The sequence below is a fragment of the Hyperolius riggenbachi genome, chromosome 10 (genome assembly GCF_040937935.1).
Source record: "Hyperolius riggenbachi isolate aHypRig1 chromosome 10, aHypRig1.pri, whole genome shotgun sequence".
Lineage (NCBI taxonomy): Eukaryota > Metazoa > Chordata > Amphibia > Anura > Hyperoliidae > Hyperolius > Hyperolius riggenbachi.
In genome coordinates, this window is record NC_090655.1 from 239,067,665 (window position 1) to 239,086,951 (window position 19,287).

Sequence of the window (19,287 nt, forward strand, 5' to 3'; positions counted from 1 at the left end):
AGCCAAGCGTAGGTACCTCCAGTATAGGTAGCCAGGAGTAGGTGCCCTCCCTCAGTATAGGTAGCCAGCTATAGGTGCCCTCAGCATAGGAAATCAGGTGTAGGTGCCCTCAGTATAGGCAACCAGCTATAGGCGCCCCCTTGGAAGCTGGCGCCCTGAGCGACCGCTCCGATCGCTCATATCAAAGGCCGGCTATGATAAGGGGCTTATCACAAGCGTGCTAACAGTTAGCACGGCTTTGTGAATCAAGCCCAATGGGTCGGAAATGATCCTGACTAAAGAAATTACATTTAGAAACACAGAAGAGAGCCCTTTTCTCTGTATGAGTCGCTTTATGTGCAATTGATGGAAACATACAGCTGATGTGTGAGAGACTCATCCCAATTGCAGGCAGCAGAGGAGAGCTCAGCCTGTGCTAGCATCCAGGACATTCCTCAGCAGGGGAGGACTGGGACCTTTTGGCCTGGGGGGAAAATGCAACCCAGAGGCCCTTGAAGGGGGGGGGGGGGGGGTAACGACAGATGACAAAAATGGGCGTGACCATGTCATGCTGTGGGTGGAGTCAACTGCATGACATGTCAGTATGGACCAAAAATCTCAGAGGAATGCCATAAAGAATTAAAATTAAGGCATTTCTGATGGCAAAAAAAGAATATATTCAGTACTAGCAAGACATACTGTACCTAATAAAGTGGCTTGTGAAATACAGGTAGTCCTTGGTTAATGAAGGAAATAGGGAATGTAGGTTTGTTCTTAATCTAAATCTGTTCTTAAGTCAGAACACTCATTTCTGTGCCTCTTCTGTCCCCCTCTATGTCACCTATTCCCCCTGTGCCTTTTTTGTCCCCCTCTGTCTCTTTTGTCTCCCTCTGTGTCACCTCATGTCTCTTGTTCCTTTTTTTCCCTGTGTCACTCTTGTTCCCCCTGTGCCCCACCCCCATGGCTCCTGTGTTCCCCCCACTGTGGCTCCTTTGGTTCCCCACTCCCCGCAGCGGGAAGAGCAGCAGTCTACTCACCTACTCCTGGGTGCCTGCATGATAAGCGTCCTCCTCTGCCTGCTCCCTCCTAATGCCGGTGTCGCGTAATGATGTGACCAATATAATCCAGCAGTAGGGGGTACCAGTGAGGAAGATAGGAGAACGCTTATCATGGAACCGGCCGCGCTGGGAGTAACCATGGTACCTGGTGGCTAAGTGACAGGAAAGTCACCATAGTTACTCTCAGCTTGAGGAGAGCAGAGAGATTTGCCATTGTATCGAGGACATGTGAGTACTACTCTTAAGGGGGGCTGTGGAGCACAGGGACAGCTCAGCCTGATGCCCCTGCAGAGGGTGAGGAACCAGGCATGGCCACATGCCTCCCTGATCACACTTCCATAGTTGGAAATGTTTGCAGCGTGTGCAGTACCAATTTTTAGCAACTTCGCAAACGCAGAATGCTCCCGGCTGTGGGAGCACAATTCAGGAGGCACATGCAACTTTCAGAGGGAACAGCTGCTGAATGGATATCAGAGAGGGACAAGGAGGACAGCAGGGAGAGGGAATGGTGGGGAAACAGGCATGTGCAGAAGTGCATGACTGGCTAGATTACCAGGAGGGGGTTGTGTAATATTACAAGACAACAAAGCGGCCAGCGAGGGAGCACCTCATGGGGCTGGAGGATGCCCCAGGTAAGTATAAAAACACCAGTACACAACTCAGGTACACTTTAAGGTTTCTTTTAAAGGACTTCCAATGCAAAGTAAAAAATCTATTTTTTAATCACCTAGGGCTTCTTTTGGCCCCGAGCAGCAGTCACAGTTCCTTGCCGCAGCCCTGGTCCTCTTCAATGTCCCTGCTGGCCGTCCACAATGATGGCTACCCGCCAGGTGGTCTGGTCTTCTGTGCCTGCGTGTCCACATCATCTAGCACATACTGGGCGTGTGCACAACTAATGCTCAGGTGCAGTATGCGCCAGATGACGCAGACTCAGGCGCAGAAGAGCCGACCCTGCCAGCAGGTAGACATCATTGCGGACGGCCAGCAGGGACACTGAAGAGGACCAGGGCTGCGGCAAGGGACTGCGACTGCTGCTTGCGGCCGGGAGAAGCGTGATTTAAAAAAGAGATTTTTTTTTTTTATTGTGCATCGGGAGTCCTTTAAGTAAAGTAGTAAGTGTTAGTGATATAGTACAGTATATCAGTGTGCAGTCAAACTAGAAGAATATATAAATATGCATCCAAAGAGCCAGTGCTGCAAAAAGCTACAACTAGCAGGCAGCAGTGAAAGGGTTACATGTACACAGAGCTGGCCAGTTCAAAACAAAGCAAACAAATGAAGAGGAGAGGTGTCCGCTTACAAAGAACATTGTCTGGTCAGCCGCTGATGTCTGGCTGCAGTGATCTGTGCCCTGTCTCGTCCAGCTTCAAGGGGCAGGACGCTGGGAATCTGGGATTGAAACTTCTGCGTTCATTTCACCAGGCAGCACTAAAATCCTCCTGTAGCCTGGCCACTTCAAATGACTCGCTAGAGAGCCACCTCTGCTCTCTCTTCACTGGCTGGCTGCTACTACAGGCAGGGGGCAGGACCTCTGTTGCCTAGCAGCACCTCGAGATTCACCAACACGCACTGCATTGGGCCGGAGGAGAGAGAAGCTTCTATGAAAAAGAGTAGGAAAACATCCTGGCGGCCCTGATGAAAGGTGCAGGAGGCGGCCCGGGGGGCAATTGCCCCCTGTCCCCCCAGGCCAGTCCGCCTATGTTCCTCAGCATAATATCCCCCTCCAGGGGTCAGTAGCCCCCCAGCCCCGTATAATGTGTGGCCGGGATCCCCTCCTTCATACTGCGGGGGGGAGTGACAGGAGACCCCGTATATCAGACATGTTACCCCCTGATAACGATGGAGACAGAGGAGATCGGGGGAGCAGGAAGCGGAGCTGGTCACATTACAGCGGGATTTCCCGGCCACTGTCGCCGCTCAGAAGCCCCCCGTGACTGTAATGGGGGAGGGGAGACCCCTGCCAGCCGGGCGGCCGCACACAGGGGGCGCACCGCTACTTTCCGGGGGGAATAAACCCACTTTTCTCCCGGCGAGGAAACACAAGCAGAGAGCCGAAGAGTAACAGCTGTGTGGAGAGGCGGGCGGCTCAGAGTCCGGATCCCACCAATAGGAAGACGGGACGCGCTACTGTCAGCAGCCAATGGCAGCGCAGCCGGAGAGAGTATATAAGCGCTCACTGGCGGTCACTTGCAATGTTACACTTTGTTGCAAAATAACTAGGAAGATGGCAGAGACCGCCCCAGCAGCCGCCCCTCCCGCAGCGGAGCCCGCCGCCAAGAAGAAGCAGCCTAAGAAGGCGGCAGCCGGAGGAGGAGCCAAGAAAGCCAGCAAGAAGCCTTCCGGCCCCGCCGTGTCCGAGCTCATCCTCAAGGCCGTGTCCGCCTCCAAAGAGCGCAGCGGGGTCTCCCTGGCGGAAACAGTAAATTCGGGCGCCTGAGGCTAGTGGACAAATCGGGCGCCGCCATTCACTTCTATAATAAATATCGTTTAATGGGCGCCCGGTAGGAAAAAAGGGCGCCGGAGAAAACTAACGTTTTAAAAGCGGCGCCCGGAGACTTAATGTTTTATTACTGTTTCTCATGATTACACATTATTTAATGATTTATACATGTTTAAATATTATTTTTAAACGAAAACCAGTACAATATTTTTCCAAAACATTATTTTTAAACGAAAAACTTTTTTTTTTTTTTTTTTTTTTTACATTATTTTTAAACGAAAAAAATAACAGGGGGGTCTTAGGTTTAGGCACCAACAGGGGGGTCTTAGGTTTAGGCACCAACAGGGGGGTCTTAGGTTTAGGCACCAACAGGGGGTCTTAGGTTTAGGCACCAAAAGGGGGGTCTTAGGTTTAGGCACCAACAGGGGGGTCTTAGGTTTAGGCACCAACAGGGGGTCTTAGGTTTAGGCACCAACAGGGGGGTCTTAGGTTTAGGCACCAACAGGGGGGTCTTAGGTTTAGGCACTAACAGGGGGGTCTTAGGTTTAGGCACCAACAGGGGGGTCTTAGGTTTAGGCACTAACAGGGGGGTCTAGGGGTTAGGGGTAGGTACAGGGAGGGTTACTTAGGCACCAACAGGGGGGGTCTTAGGTTTAGGCATCAACAGGGGGGTCTAGGGGTTAGGGGTAGGTACAGGGAGGGTTACTTAGTAATTTTTTTTTTAAACGTTATTATGCGTTTCATTATTTAAACGAAAGATTAACGTTTTTACAATTGCCGATTTAATACACATTATTTAATGATTTATAACGTTTAAAAACATTACTTTTAAACGAAATACATTTTTAAACGTAATCCATGTTTATCGTTAAAAACCCGGCGCCCTTTTTTCCCATCGCCCCTTTTTAACGTACGCCTCCCTGGCCGCCCTGAAGAAGGCTCTGGCTGCCGGAGGCTACGATGTGGAGAAGAATAACAGCCGCCTCAAGCTGGCCATCAAGGGCTTGCTGACAAAGGGCAGCCTCGTCCATGTCAAAGGCACCGGCGCCTCCGGATCCTTCAAGGTCAGCAAGAAGGAGGCAGCCGGCAAAGAGCACAAGAAGCCGGCACAGGCCAAGAAGAAGCCAGCGGCTGCCGCCAAGCCTAAGAAGCCGGCTACTGCCAGGAAGCCCAAAGCCGCCAAGTCCCCGAAGAAGCCTAAGAAAGCCCCCAGCGCCGCCAAGAAGAGCCCCGCTAAGAAGGCGGCCAAGAAACCGGCGGCAGCTGCTGCCAAGAAACCCAAAGCTGCCGCTAAACCCAAGAAAGCCGCCAAGAGCCCCGCTAAGAAGGCAGCCAAGCCTAAGGCCGCCAAAAGCCCTGCAAAGAAGGCAGCAAAGCCCAAGAAGGCCGCTCCTAAGAAGAAATAAGCTGCAGCTTGTCTCTCCAGAAACACAAAGGCTCTTTTCAGAGCCACCCACCCTCTCCTAACAGAGCTGTGTACTCGGCCAGATCACACGCTGTAGAGCCAGGTTTGGGAATGGAAATTATGTTCTCTAACCCATATGTATACTGAAAAAGGGTGATGATTAGCAAAGCTCTAGAAAAGAAGGTACGCCTGCCAGAGCTTTGGCCTCTACATACAGAAGTTATACTCTGCCCGTACAGAACACTACGCATTCAATGTATACTGAGGCTATAGCATCCGGTAATTTACTTGTAAGCACAGCTGCTGGAGCTGTCCCCTGAAGGGCTGAAATATGTCCCCCCCCCCCCATATACAGTGACTCCCTAGGCGGCCATATACACTAGTTGCAAAATAAAAAATCGGCAGTTGTTTCTATCCTGCCTGGCGTTATTAATACTCGGGTAAGGTTATCCATCTAGCAGGAAACGGAAGCTCCATTTAGAATTTTTCCCTAGAAACTAATTAGTGGAGACAAACGAAGCTTTGAGCGATTGAGAATTAGTGACGGGTTAGTGAAAAGTTGCGAAATTGAAATATGGCGATTGCTTACCTCGTCTCCAGAAACACAAACTTTTCAGAGCCACCCCACCCTCTCATAACAGAGCTGTATACTCGGCCAGATCACACGCTGTAGAGCCAGGTTTGAAAGTGAAAATAAGGGAAATCCTGTTCTCTAACCCCTAGGTTCTCAACGTGTGGTACGCGTACCCCAGGGGGTACTTCTGATGGTTCCAGGGGGTACTCGGGCTTGATGTACTTGACCAAGAATAACAAATTTAGAGTTTTAGAAAATGATAAAGCTTATTTTAAAAACACCAAATTAGTGTTTTAAGTAATTAAAAGCAATAGTAAATGCTTGGAAATTGTTCAGAACCAATTATCATATACTACAAATAAATTTATATTTATCAAGGGGTACTTGTGATAATGTTTACTATGCTAGGGGGTACTTGGTGAGTACAGGGTTTTAAAAGGGGTACATACCAATAAAATGTTGAGAAACACTGCTCTAACCCATATGTATAATGAGTAAAGTGTAGCAAAGCTCTAGAAATGAAGGTACGCCTGCCAGTGCTCTGGCCTCTACCGACATAAGTCATATTCTGCCCGTACAGAACACTACGATTCAATGTATACTGAGGCTATAGCATCCGGGCATTTATTTGTAAGCACAGCTGGAGCTGTCCCCTGAAGGGCCGCGATGCTTCACTGGTTTGTATATACAATACAATAACATTTCTATAGCTCTTTTCTCCCATAGGACTCAAAGCGCTTAGGCTCTCTCAGATTCAGTAATTAGTAGGATGAAGTATTCACACAACAAAAGTTATATTTCTGCAAATGCCAGACTGGAACAGGTGGGTTTTCAGTCTGGATTTAAACACATCCAGGGATGGGGCTGTCCTGATCTGTTGAGGTAAGGAGTTCCAAAACATAGGGGCAGCATGACAGAAGGCTCTGGGACCAAAAGTTTCCAAGTGGACTCTGGGTATGACTAGATTATTAGAACCTGTGGATCTGAGAATGCGGGGATTGCTACGCAGCTGTAACATATCTTTCAAGTATCCAGGGCCTAGATTATTCAGGGATTTAAATGTCAGTAGGCCGATCTTGAATAGGAGGTATACAGCTTTTTCAATTAGCTTGCCCAGAAAGGGGAGGTTAGAGACAGGTCTGTAGCTGGTCATTGCATCTGGGTCCAGGGAGGGTTTTTTGAGGAGAGGCCTGATGATTGCTTCCTTCAGTAAAGCAGGAAATATCCCTGATTGTAAGGAACAGTTAACAATTTTGAGGAATACCGGTACGAACAGGTCGGGGCAGTTCAACATGAGCTGTGTTGGGCCAGGATCCAGGTCACAGGATAGAATATGTCACTGAATACCTGGGAAATGGGAATATGCTGCCCCCAATGCAGCGACATGTGACTCAGTAGCGTTACTCTTTATGTAGGTAGATGTGGGAGGCAGCCATACACACCAGTTGCAAAAAGTAAACAGTGGCAGTTGAGCGTTCCTATCCTGCCTGGCGTTATTATTTGTACTCGGTTATCCATCTAGCAGGAAATGGAAGCTTTATTTAGAATTTTACCCTAGAAACTAATTAGTGGAGAAACGAAGCTTTGAGCAATTGAGAATTAGTGACGGGTTAGGTGGTTAGTAACAAGCTGCGAAATAAGTCGATACCTTCCAGTTAACGCAGCAATATGGCGATTGCTTTACCTCTTGAGGCTTCCTACCTCAACTCCCCTAGTTACCGGCTTGTGTCAGCAGAGTACACATACATGGAGTCGCTACTGTCCAGCGCGCGTTTGTATCGGTCTAATCACCAGTATGCGATAGTAAGGCAACCTTAGCTGCAGAGTGCCTGTGCATGCAAGCCGACATGGCACTCCGCAGTGTGAGGAGTCGGTGTGACGGCTGCGGCACTACAGCTCTGTACAGACAGTGTGGTGGCTCTAAAAAGAGCCTTTGTGTTGTGGGTGACAATGTATGACGCGCTTATGCCCTCTCGCCGCGGATCCTGCGGGCCAGCTGGATGTCTTTGGGCATGATGGTGACCCTCTTGGCGTGGATGGCGCACAGGTTGGTGTCCTCGAAGAGCCCCACCAGATAAGCCTCGCTGGCCTCCTGCAGAGCCATGACGGCCGAGCTCTGGAAGCGCAGGTCGGTCTTGAAGTCCTGGGCGATCTCCCGCACCAGGCGCTGGAAGGGCAGCTTGCGGATCAGCAGCTCGGTGGATTTCTGGTAGCGGCGGATCTCTCGGAGAGCCACTGTACCGGGCCGGTAGCGGTGAGGCTTCTTCACTCCTCCGGTGGCCGGGGCGCTCTTCCGGGCGGCTTTGGTGGCCAGCTGCTTGCGGGGAGCTTTCCCTCCGGTGGACTTGCGGGCGGTCTGCTTGGTTCTGGCCATCGCTCAATTGGCTGATTCTTCTCACAGGCGAGAATAGTCTGAGGAGAGCGGCCGGGAAGAGCCTTTTTATACACCCCGCACCTCTCTGTCATTGGCTGCCTCACACCACGCCCCCTGCAGGCCAGTACCCCTATTCATACAGCGCTCTGGCTTCTGATTGGCCGGGGCGATCGGGAGCTTTTATCTGAATGGCTACTGGAGAACATTTGTTATTTTTTAAATGCCCCGCCACATATTGCTTTGTTACACCAGCCCGCCAATCCTAGTGCAATGTCGCCTCATTCGGTTCTTATTGTTTTTAAATATTCTATCATCTTTTTTTTTTTTACAGCCTGCTAAAAAGCAGAAGCTGGATGAGTCACCTCCCTCTGCAGATCTGTAGTTTACACGCATGTGACTCTCTGTATCGGGTTGTAGTAATAGATCGGCCGGGCTGAGGATTCCTATTGTCATGTGGTGGAGACCTGAACTCTCCTTCCCCCATGTGCGGGCATCAGCCGGGGCTGTAATAGGAAGTCTCCCCGCTCCACTCACAGAGCGATCTAACACCGAGCGCAGCGTGACAGAACTCGGGGAAAGTTTGGAATGAGTTGTGTTGCAGTGACAGCAGATGGGATATCTGGCGAGCTTGCCGTGCGTCAGCGTCCCTCCAATTCTATATCTAATACCAAAGTATTATGGATGGAGAATGTCACTTCTGGCTGAGTGGCCACCCCCACACACACACAGCACTCCATCAATCACACATCTATTCAGAGATATTACCAAATAATGCTGCCAGGGACAGCCCGCTTCTAATCAACCCCAGCTGTAGACTCCTCAGGATACATTCTATATACTGTATGTATATAGCTACATGACTAGAAGTTCCGTCACTGACCCACGTGGCCGCAATACACCAGTAATCTTCATACCGACTATCTGCTTCTCTGACAAAGGCTCAACACACACCACACAATCTTGGTTGTTCAATCTTACCACTTTCATGTAGTATAAGAGCTTATCCAATCTATCATTTAAGGTAGTTTCAATCTGTTGGCCCTTATACTACATAGATTCGGTAAATCTGTACAACCAAGATTGTATGGTGTGTGTTGAGCTTAAAGTGCGACAGAAACAGATCACATCAACCAATCTATAGGATTGGTTCATTTTATTGTCGGGAAGACCCTGCGTCACTACAGGTCTATAGTAGTTTTATAGCAGTATTCTAATAAAAGCTTCACTAAACGATGCGGGGGGGGGGGCTACTAAACGTCACCTGCATTAATATCTATGTCTTACAAGTTTATAACAGAACACGTGGCGGCGATTTCCAGTAGGGGTGATGCAATTAGTAGCAAACCGTGTGCACCGCAGCTCTAGGTGGCAAGCTCCTGGGGCTGTTGGGTTATGATCGGTATGGGGCGCTGCTAAGCACGGTGCAGGGCAGGGGGTATTTATGGTTTATTGTATTCTCGGGCAGACTGAGGCCATCTGCTGCGACTCCCAAATTAAATGTGTTTAGTTCCCATAAATGCAAAGGTAAAGCAAGTCTTTCCGGAACTGCTGCTCATCGGTCAACTGAAACAGTAGATTTCCCCACACAGCAGCAAAACAATCGATACACGTGCTACATTCAACTGATCCCTGTACAGACAAGTTCTGGGTAGGTATACGGCTACCCTGTAACGTACGGATTAATTTAATAAAAAGTATGACTGCACCACGTGGCTGGAAAGTTTCGGTTCACTGTCCCTAAGCCTCACCCCTCAGCAGCAGCTTCTAGAGTAGACTGCGGAGAGACTCTGCACAGTACTGTTCCTGATACTAGAGCATATAAATGGATATATACCAACTGTAACAGCTCCGTATTGAATGAGTGGGTGGCTCTGAAAAGAGCCTTTGGGTTATCTGTATAGCTGGGTGAGAGATTACTTGGCGCTGGTGTACTTGGTGACGGCCTTGGTGCCCTCGGACACGGCGTGCTTGGCCAGCTCTCCCGGCAGCAGCAGGCGGACGGCGTTCTGGATCTCCCGGGAGGTGATTGTGTGGCCGTCACCAAGTACACCAGCGCCAAGTAATCTCCTCTCACCCGACTACACAGAAAACCCAAAGGCTCTTTTCAGAGCCACCCACTCATTCACTGCAGGGCTATGTATTGCTGTTGTGTTTTGCGCGCTTTAATAATCTTCGTGTCCCCGGTACTATTGCTCACTACTGAAGGCATAAACTGAGCACGGAAGGAGATTCCCACTCTGATTTCGATCACTAGCCGAGTGGTTCTGATTCATATATTTTCTCATCTTTATTTCTGAATTGGCGCTGGGGAGCTTCAGGGGTGACTAATGAATTGAATAGTTTCCCCTGCTGCTACTGACTATACCATTAGAACCCCAGAGACCTCTGTACCTGGAGATGCCGCAGTGTTTCTGAGAACACAATACAGATTCCAGAATTACTGATGCGCTGCGGCCACACGAGCCAGCGGCAGAAGTTGTGTATCATTCTATAGAATCCATCCTGGGATCACAGTGTAGCTGGTGATGGTGTTTTAGAAGCTGTCCATCCGGACAGGTGACGTCTCTAAACAATGCGTATTGTATAATAATTCTATGCAATGAAACTAATGGGGTGCATGCATGGTGGTGGTTTTGAAAGATGTAAATGAATGTATCAAAAGCGCAGCCACATGTAGAAAGTATCGCTTTCATAGGTATATTTACAAGAACATAATCATGAAATGAATCTCGGTGAATCTGATAGCTGATGAACGCCAAACCACCTAAATATCCTATCTGCTGAGACATGTGGTCACTCCAGCAAAACTAATCCCGATTCCCAGAGATCTAGAACGCTCCGCTCGGTCAGATCAGTCCGTTTGCGGAGCGAGGGGACTCGTATTATTGCCCCGGCTGGGGAGATCTCGGCTCTCCTAATCTGTCTCCATAACAAAGAGTAACCATCAGCCTGTTTTTTGTACTAATAAATGTATGTGAATTTATGCATGTTTCAAACTTTATTCAGGTGTATAAGCACTAATTATTATTTATGATTTAGATTGGTGAAATTATATATAGCTCTGACTACACCGGAGCAAGTAAACTTGCATGCAAGGGGATTGATTTAGCATATAAATTATCAACTAGTGGTGCTCACCGCCAGGTCGTGATCACGCTTACGCGTGGATTCACGACCATTTTGACGCATTCCGCCTCGGACACGAAAATCCGTGAATAGATTTTCAACCACGAAAATCTGCTTCGGCTTCGCGTGAATGCGGACAGAAATCCGCATTCACGCTCGTGAAACCCGGTGCTGAAGTCGTGGTTTGCGGAAATGCGTCAAACTATGCGGAAGTGACACATTGCAGGCCAATCAGAGTGCCCCAGCCAGGCCCTAGCAACCAATCACAGGAGGGGAGTTATGCCCTCCCCTCCTGAATATACAGCGGCGGCCATGATGGAAAAGCTCTGTCCTTGCTAGACTGTGGTGCTGAGAGGATTATCTCCAGGCCATTATTGTTTGAGCAAGTGCATTTATTGTGTTAAAAACAAAGCGTTTTTTTTTTCTAACACTGCTCTTATACTGTACACAGTTAGCTAGTCAGTGAGTGATTGCTGTAGTTAGTTGTAGTCAGTGTAGTGTAGTGGGAGTGTGGGAGTCTAGTGATTATTTAACTGTGTGTAGTGCTGTGCAGGCAGGTTCAGTGCTGCAGTGTAGTGGGAGTGGGGATTATCTGTGTGTAGAGTGCAGGCAGGCAGGTTAGTGCAGCTGCAGTGTTCACTTGTATATTCCAGTGACAGTTATACACTTGTACTATTTGCAGGCAGCCAGTCACACCGCCGGCGCCGCCACTCTCTGCCAGCGCTGTTCATTCATTCTGTCAGTGACCTTGTGCCGTGCCCAGTGCCCACTGCTCGCTCGCTCGCTGGCATATGAGCATCTCATTACACAGTGTGACATCCTTGTGTGCCCATTGCATCCTTCAGTGACCTAGTTGTATATCCAGTGCCCACTGCTGTGCCCACTGCATCCTTCAGTGACCTTGTACTGTGGCCACTGCATCCTTCAGTGACCTAGTTGTATATCCAGTGGCTACTGCTGTGCCCACTGCATCCTTCAGTGACCTTGTACTGTGCCCACTGCATCCTTCAGTGACCTTGTACTGTGCCCACTGCATCCTTCAGTGACCTAGTTGTATATCCAGTGCCCACTGCTGTGCCCAGTGCATCCTTCAGTGACCTTGTACTGTGGCCACTGCATCCTTCAGTGACCTAGTTGTATATCCAGTGCCCACTGCTGTGCCCACTGCATCCTTCAGTGACCTTGTACTGTGGCCACTGCATCCTTCAGTGACCTAGTTGTATATCCAGTGGCCACTGCTGTGCCCACTGCATCCTTCAGTGAGCTTGTACTGTGCCCACTGCATCCTTCAGTGACCTTGTACTGTGCCCACTGCATCCTTCAGTGACCTAGTTGTATATCCAGTGCCCACTGCTGTGCCCACTGCATCCTTTAGTGACCTTGTACTGTGCCCACTGCATCCTTCAGTGACCTTGTACTGTGCCCACTGCCCACTGCATCCAGTGATTCATTACTAGCAACATGTCTGGCAGGGTTTCGCGGGGTGAGAGGAAAGGGAGTTCAATTGCCTCAGCCACTTCTGGGACTACTCATGGACATCATGACTTCCTCCCAGACCTCTACTGTGAGCACCACTCCAAGCAGTAGCAGCAGCAGCCAACATCCCACGCTTGTTGTGACATCCACCCCAGCACCCACTGGTCAGCAGCCCTCCCAGGATGACAGCGTTCTGTCCCTCAGTCCGGCATCTGGGAACCTGCTGATGCAAGAAGCTCAGGACTAAGGCCTGGAACCCACTGCAAACCGCAAACGCTAAACGCAACCGCTAGCGTTTTGCCTGAGCGGTTTGCAAGCTGATTCATGCGAGTTTTCGGTCGCGTTTTGCAACAGTGTATTTTTTTCCCCAGCGGGTGCCTAGCGTTTTGCGTTTTGCGTTTTTATCCTGATTGGTCCTGTGAATTATTTTTCATTTTGTTACAGTGTGCTGAACCGCAAAACGCTAGCAGAACCGCTCAGTTTAGGTTTTGCTGAGCGTTTCTGCTAGCGTTTCAATACTTTACATTGAAGCGCTAACGCTCCCAAAATGCTGCATGTCCTGCGTTTGCGTTTCTGGGAAACGCAAACGCTCCTGTGGAAGTTGCCCCATCCATTAACATCAGCTGAGCGTTTTGGCAAAACGCTAGCGTATCGCAGCGCTGCCAAAACGCTGCCAAAAGCGCTCCTGTGGGTTCCAGCCCTTACTGGGGACTGATGTGGCAGAGATTGAGATCGGGCCACAATCACAAGCGTTGTTGAGTTCTGGTGATGAAGAAGAGGGGTCTGTGTCTGGGGATGTAGGGACAGAAGAGGAGGCGGGGGAGTCAGAGGAAGAGCTGGATTATGATGATGCTGCTGATGATGACGACGTTGTGGACCCTAACTATGTGCAGCCTGCTGAGTCCGTGGAAGAATGGTCAGAGCAGGATGACGAGTCACCTCGGCCTAGGCAAGGATATCGCCATATGTCAGGCAGGGGCAGGGGCATCGGCAGCAGTGGGCGTGGAGGAAGTAGACAGGACACTGCTTCAGCCGGCACCACCACCATGCAACCCCCGGCAACTACTACCACACATTGCTCCGCTGCACCCTCTGCTAGTGGGGGCCGCAGTAAATTAAAGTCACCAGTGTGGGATTGCTTTGAGGAATGTACTGATGACAAAAGGTATGCGGTGTGCAGGTTATGCAGCAAAAGATTGAGCCGTGGGAAAAGTCTGAGCAAGATGGGTACCTCATCCCTCCAGGGCCACCTGAGAAGCCGCCACTGCCGCGAGTATGCGGACTTTAAGAGGAAGCAGGCACTGCTGGCAGGGGTTCCTGAGAGCAGAAGGCCCACCAGCGCAGCAGCATCCTCCCTCCCTCAGGGTCGTGAATCCCCCACAGCAGCAGCAGTAGTAGCACGCAAGCGCTCTTCCACCTCGGCTGCTCAGGACACAGACATTGAGGCTGGCAGCCAGTGTTCGTCTCTCTCCTCTGTCTCCCCTGCATCCCAGCGTCGTCAGACCCTGCTGAGCGACACCTTTCAGGGTCTGACCAAGCCTCTGCCTCCAAGCCACAGGCGGATCCGCAAACTAAATGGCTTGCTGGCCCGGGCCATGGCATCACAGCTGCTTCCCTACTCCCTGGTGCAGGAGGGGAGCGCCATGCGGACGCTGCTCCAATTTGGCATCCCCGAGTGGCAAGTCCCCAGTTGCCACTATTTCAGCAGGAGCGCGATCCCAGCACTCCACAAGTTTGCGGTGGAAAACGTGGCCCGTTCCCTGGACTACTCTGTGGGCAAGCGGGTCCACGTGACCATGGACTCGTGGAGTAGCAGATTTGGGACAGGTCGCTACCTGTCCTTTACGGCCCACTGGGTGACACTGATGGAAGGGAGGGAGGACAAGAGCGCATCAGCCCAGCTAGTGGTGCCACCACGCGGGATCAGGGGGGATGCAGAAGGGTCCTGTCACGACACTCCCTCAGCACCCGGAAAGCAAGCCCGCCTCGGCAGCAGCAGCGCCAAGCCTCGGCACTGCCAAGCCCTTTTAAAATTGGTGACCCTGGGGAAGGAAAGGCTTACGGCCACCAACGTCCTGGCTGCCCTCAGGAAGCAGGAGCGGAGGTGGCTGACCCCCAGAGGCCTGGAAGTGGGGTATGTGGCAGCCGATAACGGGGCCAACCTGGTGGCAGCAGTGCAGCAGGGAAACCTCCAGCACATCCCCTGCTTGGCCCACGTGCTCAATCTTGTGGTGCAGCGCTTCTTGCGCACCTACCAGGGGATGAGCGAGCTGCTGCAGGATGCCCGGGCGGTGGTACGCTTTTTCCGCCTGTCAGCCACTGCCTCTGCACTCTTGTCCACCTTACAGCAGCAGTATGGAAGGCCACAACACCGGCTGATCATCGACATGCCAGTTCGCTGGAATTCGACTCTGGCCATGTTGGAGCGGCTGTGTCAGCACAGGCTGGCTGTTAGGGCCTACATGCTAGACCCAAGTGTCCCCAGCAACCAGCAAGTCCCCATGATTACTGCCACTCAGTGGACACTGATGCAGCAAGTATGCCTGGTGCTGAGCAGTGGTGCTCACCGCCAGGTCGTGATCACGCTTACGCGTGGATTCACGACCATTTTGACGCATTCCGCCTCGGACACGAAAATCCGTGAATAGATTTTCAACCACGAAAATCTGCTTCGGCTTCGCGTGAATGCGGACAGAAATCCGCATTCACGCTCGTGAAACCCGGTGCTGAAGTCGTGGTTTGCGGAAATGCGTCAAACTATGCGGAAGTGACACATTGCAGGCCAATCAGAGTGCCCCAGCCAGGCCCTAGCAACCAATCACAGGAGGGGAGTTATGCCCTCCCCTCCTGAATATACAGCGGCGGCCATGATGGAAAAGCTCTGTCCTTGCTAGACTGTGGTGCTGAGAGGATTATCTCCAGGCCATTATTGTTTGAGCAAGTGCATTTATTGTGTTAAAAACAAAGCGTTTTTTTTTTCTAACACTGCTCTTATACTGTACACAGTTAGCTAGTCAGTGAGTGATTGCTGTAGTTAGTTGTAGTCAGTGTAGTGTAGTGGGAGTCTAGTGATTATTTAACTGTGTGTAGTGCTGTGCAGGCAGGTTCAGTGCTGCAGTGTAGTGGGAGTGGGGATTATCTGTGTGTAGAGTGCAGGCAGGCAGGTTAGTGCAGCTGCAGTGTTCACTTGTATATTCCAGTGACAGTTATACACTTGTACTATTTGCAGGCAGCCAGTCACACCGCCGGCGCCGCCACTCTCTGCCAGCGCTGTTCATTCATTCTGTCAGTGACCTTGTGCCGAGCCCAGTGCCCACTGCTCGCTCGCTCGCTGGCATATGAGCATCTCATTACACAGTGTGACATCCTTGTGTGCCCATTGCATCCTTCAGTGACCTAGTTGTATATCCAGTGCCCACTGCTGTGCCCACTGCATCCTTCAGTGACCTTGTACTGTGGCCACTGCATCCTTCAGTGACCTAGTTGTATATCCAGTGGCTACTGCTGTGCCCACTGCATCCTTCAGTGACCTTGTACTGTGCCCACTGCATCCTTCAGTGACCTTGTACTGTGCCCACTGCATCCTTCAGTGACCTAGTTGTATATCCAGTGCCCACTGCTGTGCCCAGTGCATCCTTCAGTGACCTTGTACTGTGGCCACTGCATCCTTCAGTGACCTAGTTGTATATCCAGTGCCCACTGCTGTGCCCACTGCATCCTTCAGTGACCTTGTACTGTGGCCACTGCATCCTTCAGTGACCTAGTTGTATATCCAGTGGCCACTGCTGTGCCCACTGCATCCTTCAGTGAGCTTGTACTGTGCCCACTGCATCCTTCAGTGACCTTGTACTGTGCCCACTGCATCCTTCAGTGACCTAGTTGTATATCCAGTGCCCACTGCTGTGCCCACTGCATCCTTCAGTGACCTTGTACTGTGGCCACTGCATCCTTCAGTGACCTAGTTGTATATCCAGTGCCCACTGCTGTGCCCACTGCATCCTTCAGTGACCTTGTACTGTGGCCACTGCATCCTTCAGTGACCTAGTTGTATATCCAGTGCCCACTGCTGTGCCCACTGCATCCTTCAGTGACCTTGTACTGTGCCCACTGCATCCTTCAGTGACCTTGTACTGTGCCCACTGCATCCAGTGATTCATTACTAGCAACATGTCTGGCAGGGTTTCGCGGGGTGAGAGGAAAGGGAGTTCAATTGCCTCAGCCACTTCTGGGACTGCTCCACGTCCAGGGAGAGGACGCCCAGCTGTACGTGGTCGTGATGCAGCAGAAAAGGGGGCAGCAAAGCCTGGGCCGAGTCAGCGGACGCCATTGTCCAAATATTTTAAAGTTTCTGGTCCCCGTGTGGTGGTTGAGCAAATGGAACCTGACGTACTCATGGACATCATGACTTCCTCCCAGACCTCTACTGTGAGCACCACTCCAAGCAGTAGCAGCAGCAGCCAACATCCCACGCTTGTTGTGACATCCACCCCAGCACCCACTGGTCAGCAGCCCTCCCAGGATGACAGCGTTCTGTCCCTCAGTCCGGCATCTGGGAACCTGCTGATGCAAGAAGCACAGGACTTACTGGGGACTGATGTGGCAGAGATTGAGATCGGGCCACAATCACAAGCGTTGTTGAGTTCTGGTGATGAAGAAGAGGGGTCTGTGTCTGGGGATGTAGGGACAGAAGAGGAGGCGGGGGAGTCAGAGGAAGAACTGGATTATGATGATGCTGCTGATGATGACGTTGTGGACCCTAACTATGTGCAGCCTGCTGAGTCCGTGGAAGAATGGTCAGAGCAGGATGACGAGTCACCTCGGCCTAGGCAAGGATATCGCCATATGTCAGGCAGGGGCAGGGGCATCGGCAGCAGTGGGCGTGGAGGAAGTAGACAGGACACTGCTTCAGCCGGCACCACCACCATGCAACCCCCGGCAACTACTACCACACATTGCTCCGCTGCACCCTCTGCTAGTGGGGGCCGCAGTAAATTAAAGTCACCAGTGTGGGATTGCTTTGAGGAATGTACTGATGACAAAAGGTATGCGGTGTGCAGGTTATGCAGCAAAAGATTGAGCCGTGGGAAAAGTCTGAGCAAGATGGGTACCTCATCCCTCCAGGGCCACCTGAGAAGCCGCCACTGCCGCGAGTATGCGGACTTTAAGAGGAAGCAGGCACTGCTGGCAGGGGTTCCTGAGAGCAGAAGGCCCACCAGCGCAGCAGCATCCTCCCTCCCTCAGGGTCGTGAATCCCCCACAGCAGCAGCAGTAGTAGCACGCAAGCGCTCTTCCACCTCGGCTGCTCAGGACACAGACATTGAGGCTGGCAGCCAGTGTTCGTCTCTCTCCTCTGTCTCCCCTGCATCCCAGCGTCGTCAGACCCTGCTGAGCGACACCTTTCAGGGTCTGACCAAGCCTCTGCCTCCAAGCCACAGGCGGATCCGCAAACTAAATGGCTTGCTGGCCCGGGCCATGGCATCACAGCTGCTTCCCTACTCCCTGGTGCAGGAGGGGAGCGCCATGCGGACGCTGCTCCAATTTGGCATCCCCGAGTGGCAAGTCCCCAGTCGCCACTATTTCAGCAGGAGCGCGATCCCAGCACTCCACAAGTTTGCGGTGGAAAACGTGGCCCGTTCCCTGGACTACTCTGTGGGCAAGCGGGTCCACGTGACCATGGACTCGTGGAGTAGCAGATTTGGGACAGGTCGCTACCTGTCCTTTACGGCCCACTGGGTGACACTGATGGAAGGGAGGGAGGACAAGAGCGCATCAGCCCAGCTAGTGGTGCCACCACGCGGGATCAGGGGGGATGCAGAAGGGTCCTGTCACGACACTCCCTCAGCACCCGGAAAGCAAGCCCGCCTCGGCAGCAGCAGCGCCAAGCCTCGGCACTGCCAAGCCCTTTTAAAATTGGTGACCCTGGGGAAGGAGAGGCTTACGGCCACCAACGTCCTGGCTGCCCTCAGGAAGCAGGAGCGGAGGTGGCTGACCCCCAGAGGCCTGGAAGTGGGGTATGTGGCAGCCGATAACGGGGCCATCTGGTGGCAGCAGTGCAGCAGGGAAACCTCCAGCACATCCCCTGCTTGGCCCACGTGCTCAATCTTGTGGTGCAGCGCTTCTTGCGCACCTACCAGGGGATGAGCGAGCTGCTGCAGGATGCCCGGGCGGTGGTACGCTTTTTCCGCCTGTCAGCCACTGCCTCTGCACTCTTGTCCACCTTACAGCAGCAGTATGGAAGGCCACAACACCGGCTGATCATCGACATGCCAGTTCGCTGGAATTCGACTCTGGCCATGTTGGAGCGGCTGTGTCAGCACAGGCTGGCTGTTAGGGCCTACATGCTAGACCCAAGTGTCCCCAGCAACCAGCAAGTCCCCATGATTACTGCCACTCAGTGGACACTGATGCAGCAAGTATGCCTGGTGCTGAGTCCCTTCCTGGAGGCAACCAAGATGGTCAGTGAGGAGCGGGCCTCTGTGTGCCAGTGGGTGCCCTTGGTTTGTCTACTGGAGCAGGCAATGGACAATTTAATTGAGCGTGGGGATGAAGCCCTGAGGCAGTTGGAAGAACAGGAGCAGATGGCAGCACAGTCCAGCTCAGAGGAGGGCTCACAGCAGGTAGTGGAAGAGTTGGAGGTCCCTAACCTGAATGAGGAGGAGGAGGAGGAGCAGAGTGCAGCAGGGGTTGTACGTGGATGGCGGTTTGAGGAGGACAACGACATGGCACAGGAAGAGGACAGGCATGCGTTATGGGACAATGGCGAGGACGAGGAAGATCTTGCTGGCAGGGCCCACTTGTTTCCCATGGCTGTGCACATGTTGCGCTGCCTTCGCAGGGACCCCCGGGTGATCCAGA

General features: G+C 51.8%; 2 protein-coding genes across 3 annotated transcripts in view; one reads left to right on the top strand and one right to left on the bottom strand.

The window, feature by feature from the left end:
- The window catches only part of LOC137534995 (zinc finger protein 665-like), a 465,617-nt gene that overhangs the window by 346,171 nt on the left and 100,159 nt on the right, over positions 1-19,287 (bottom strand). The gene's annotated exons all lie outside the window — the stretch shown is intronic.
- LOC137536469 (histone H1A-like) lies at positions 3,261-4,904 on the top strand. Of its 2 annotated transcripts, XM_068258674.1 has the most exons (3): positions 3,262-3,309; positions 3,370-3,440; positions 4,394-4,904. In XM_068258674.1, the coding sequence occupies exons 1-3, from the start codon at positions 3,262-3,264 to the stop codon at positions 4,881-4,883; spliced, it is 609 nt and encodes a 202-aa protein (XP_068114775.1). In that variant the 3' UTR covers positions 4,884-4,904. The 2 variants fall into 2 exon arrangements, with proteins under 2 accessions (XP_068114774.1, XP_068114775.1); XM_068258673.1 differs by having other exon boundaries at positions 3,261-3,440.

Bases quoted from the DNA above. Each gene is read 5' to 3' on its own strand.
- LOC137536469 (XM_068258673.1), top strand. From the start codon at position 3,262: ATGGCAGAGACCGCCCCAGCAGCCGCCCCTCCCGCAGCGGAGCCCGCC. The intron at 3,441-4,393 runs CTCCCTGGCGGA...TTTAACGTACGC, and splicing joins TCCAAAGAGCGCAGCGGGGT to CTCCCTGGCCGCCCTGAAGA.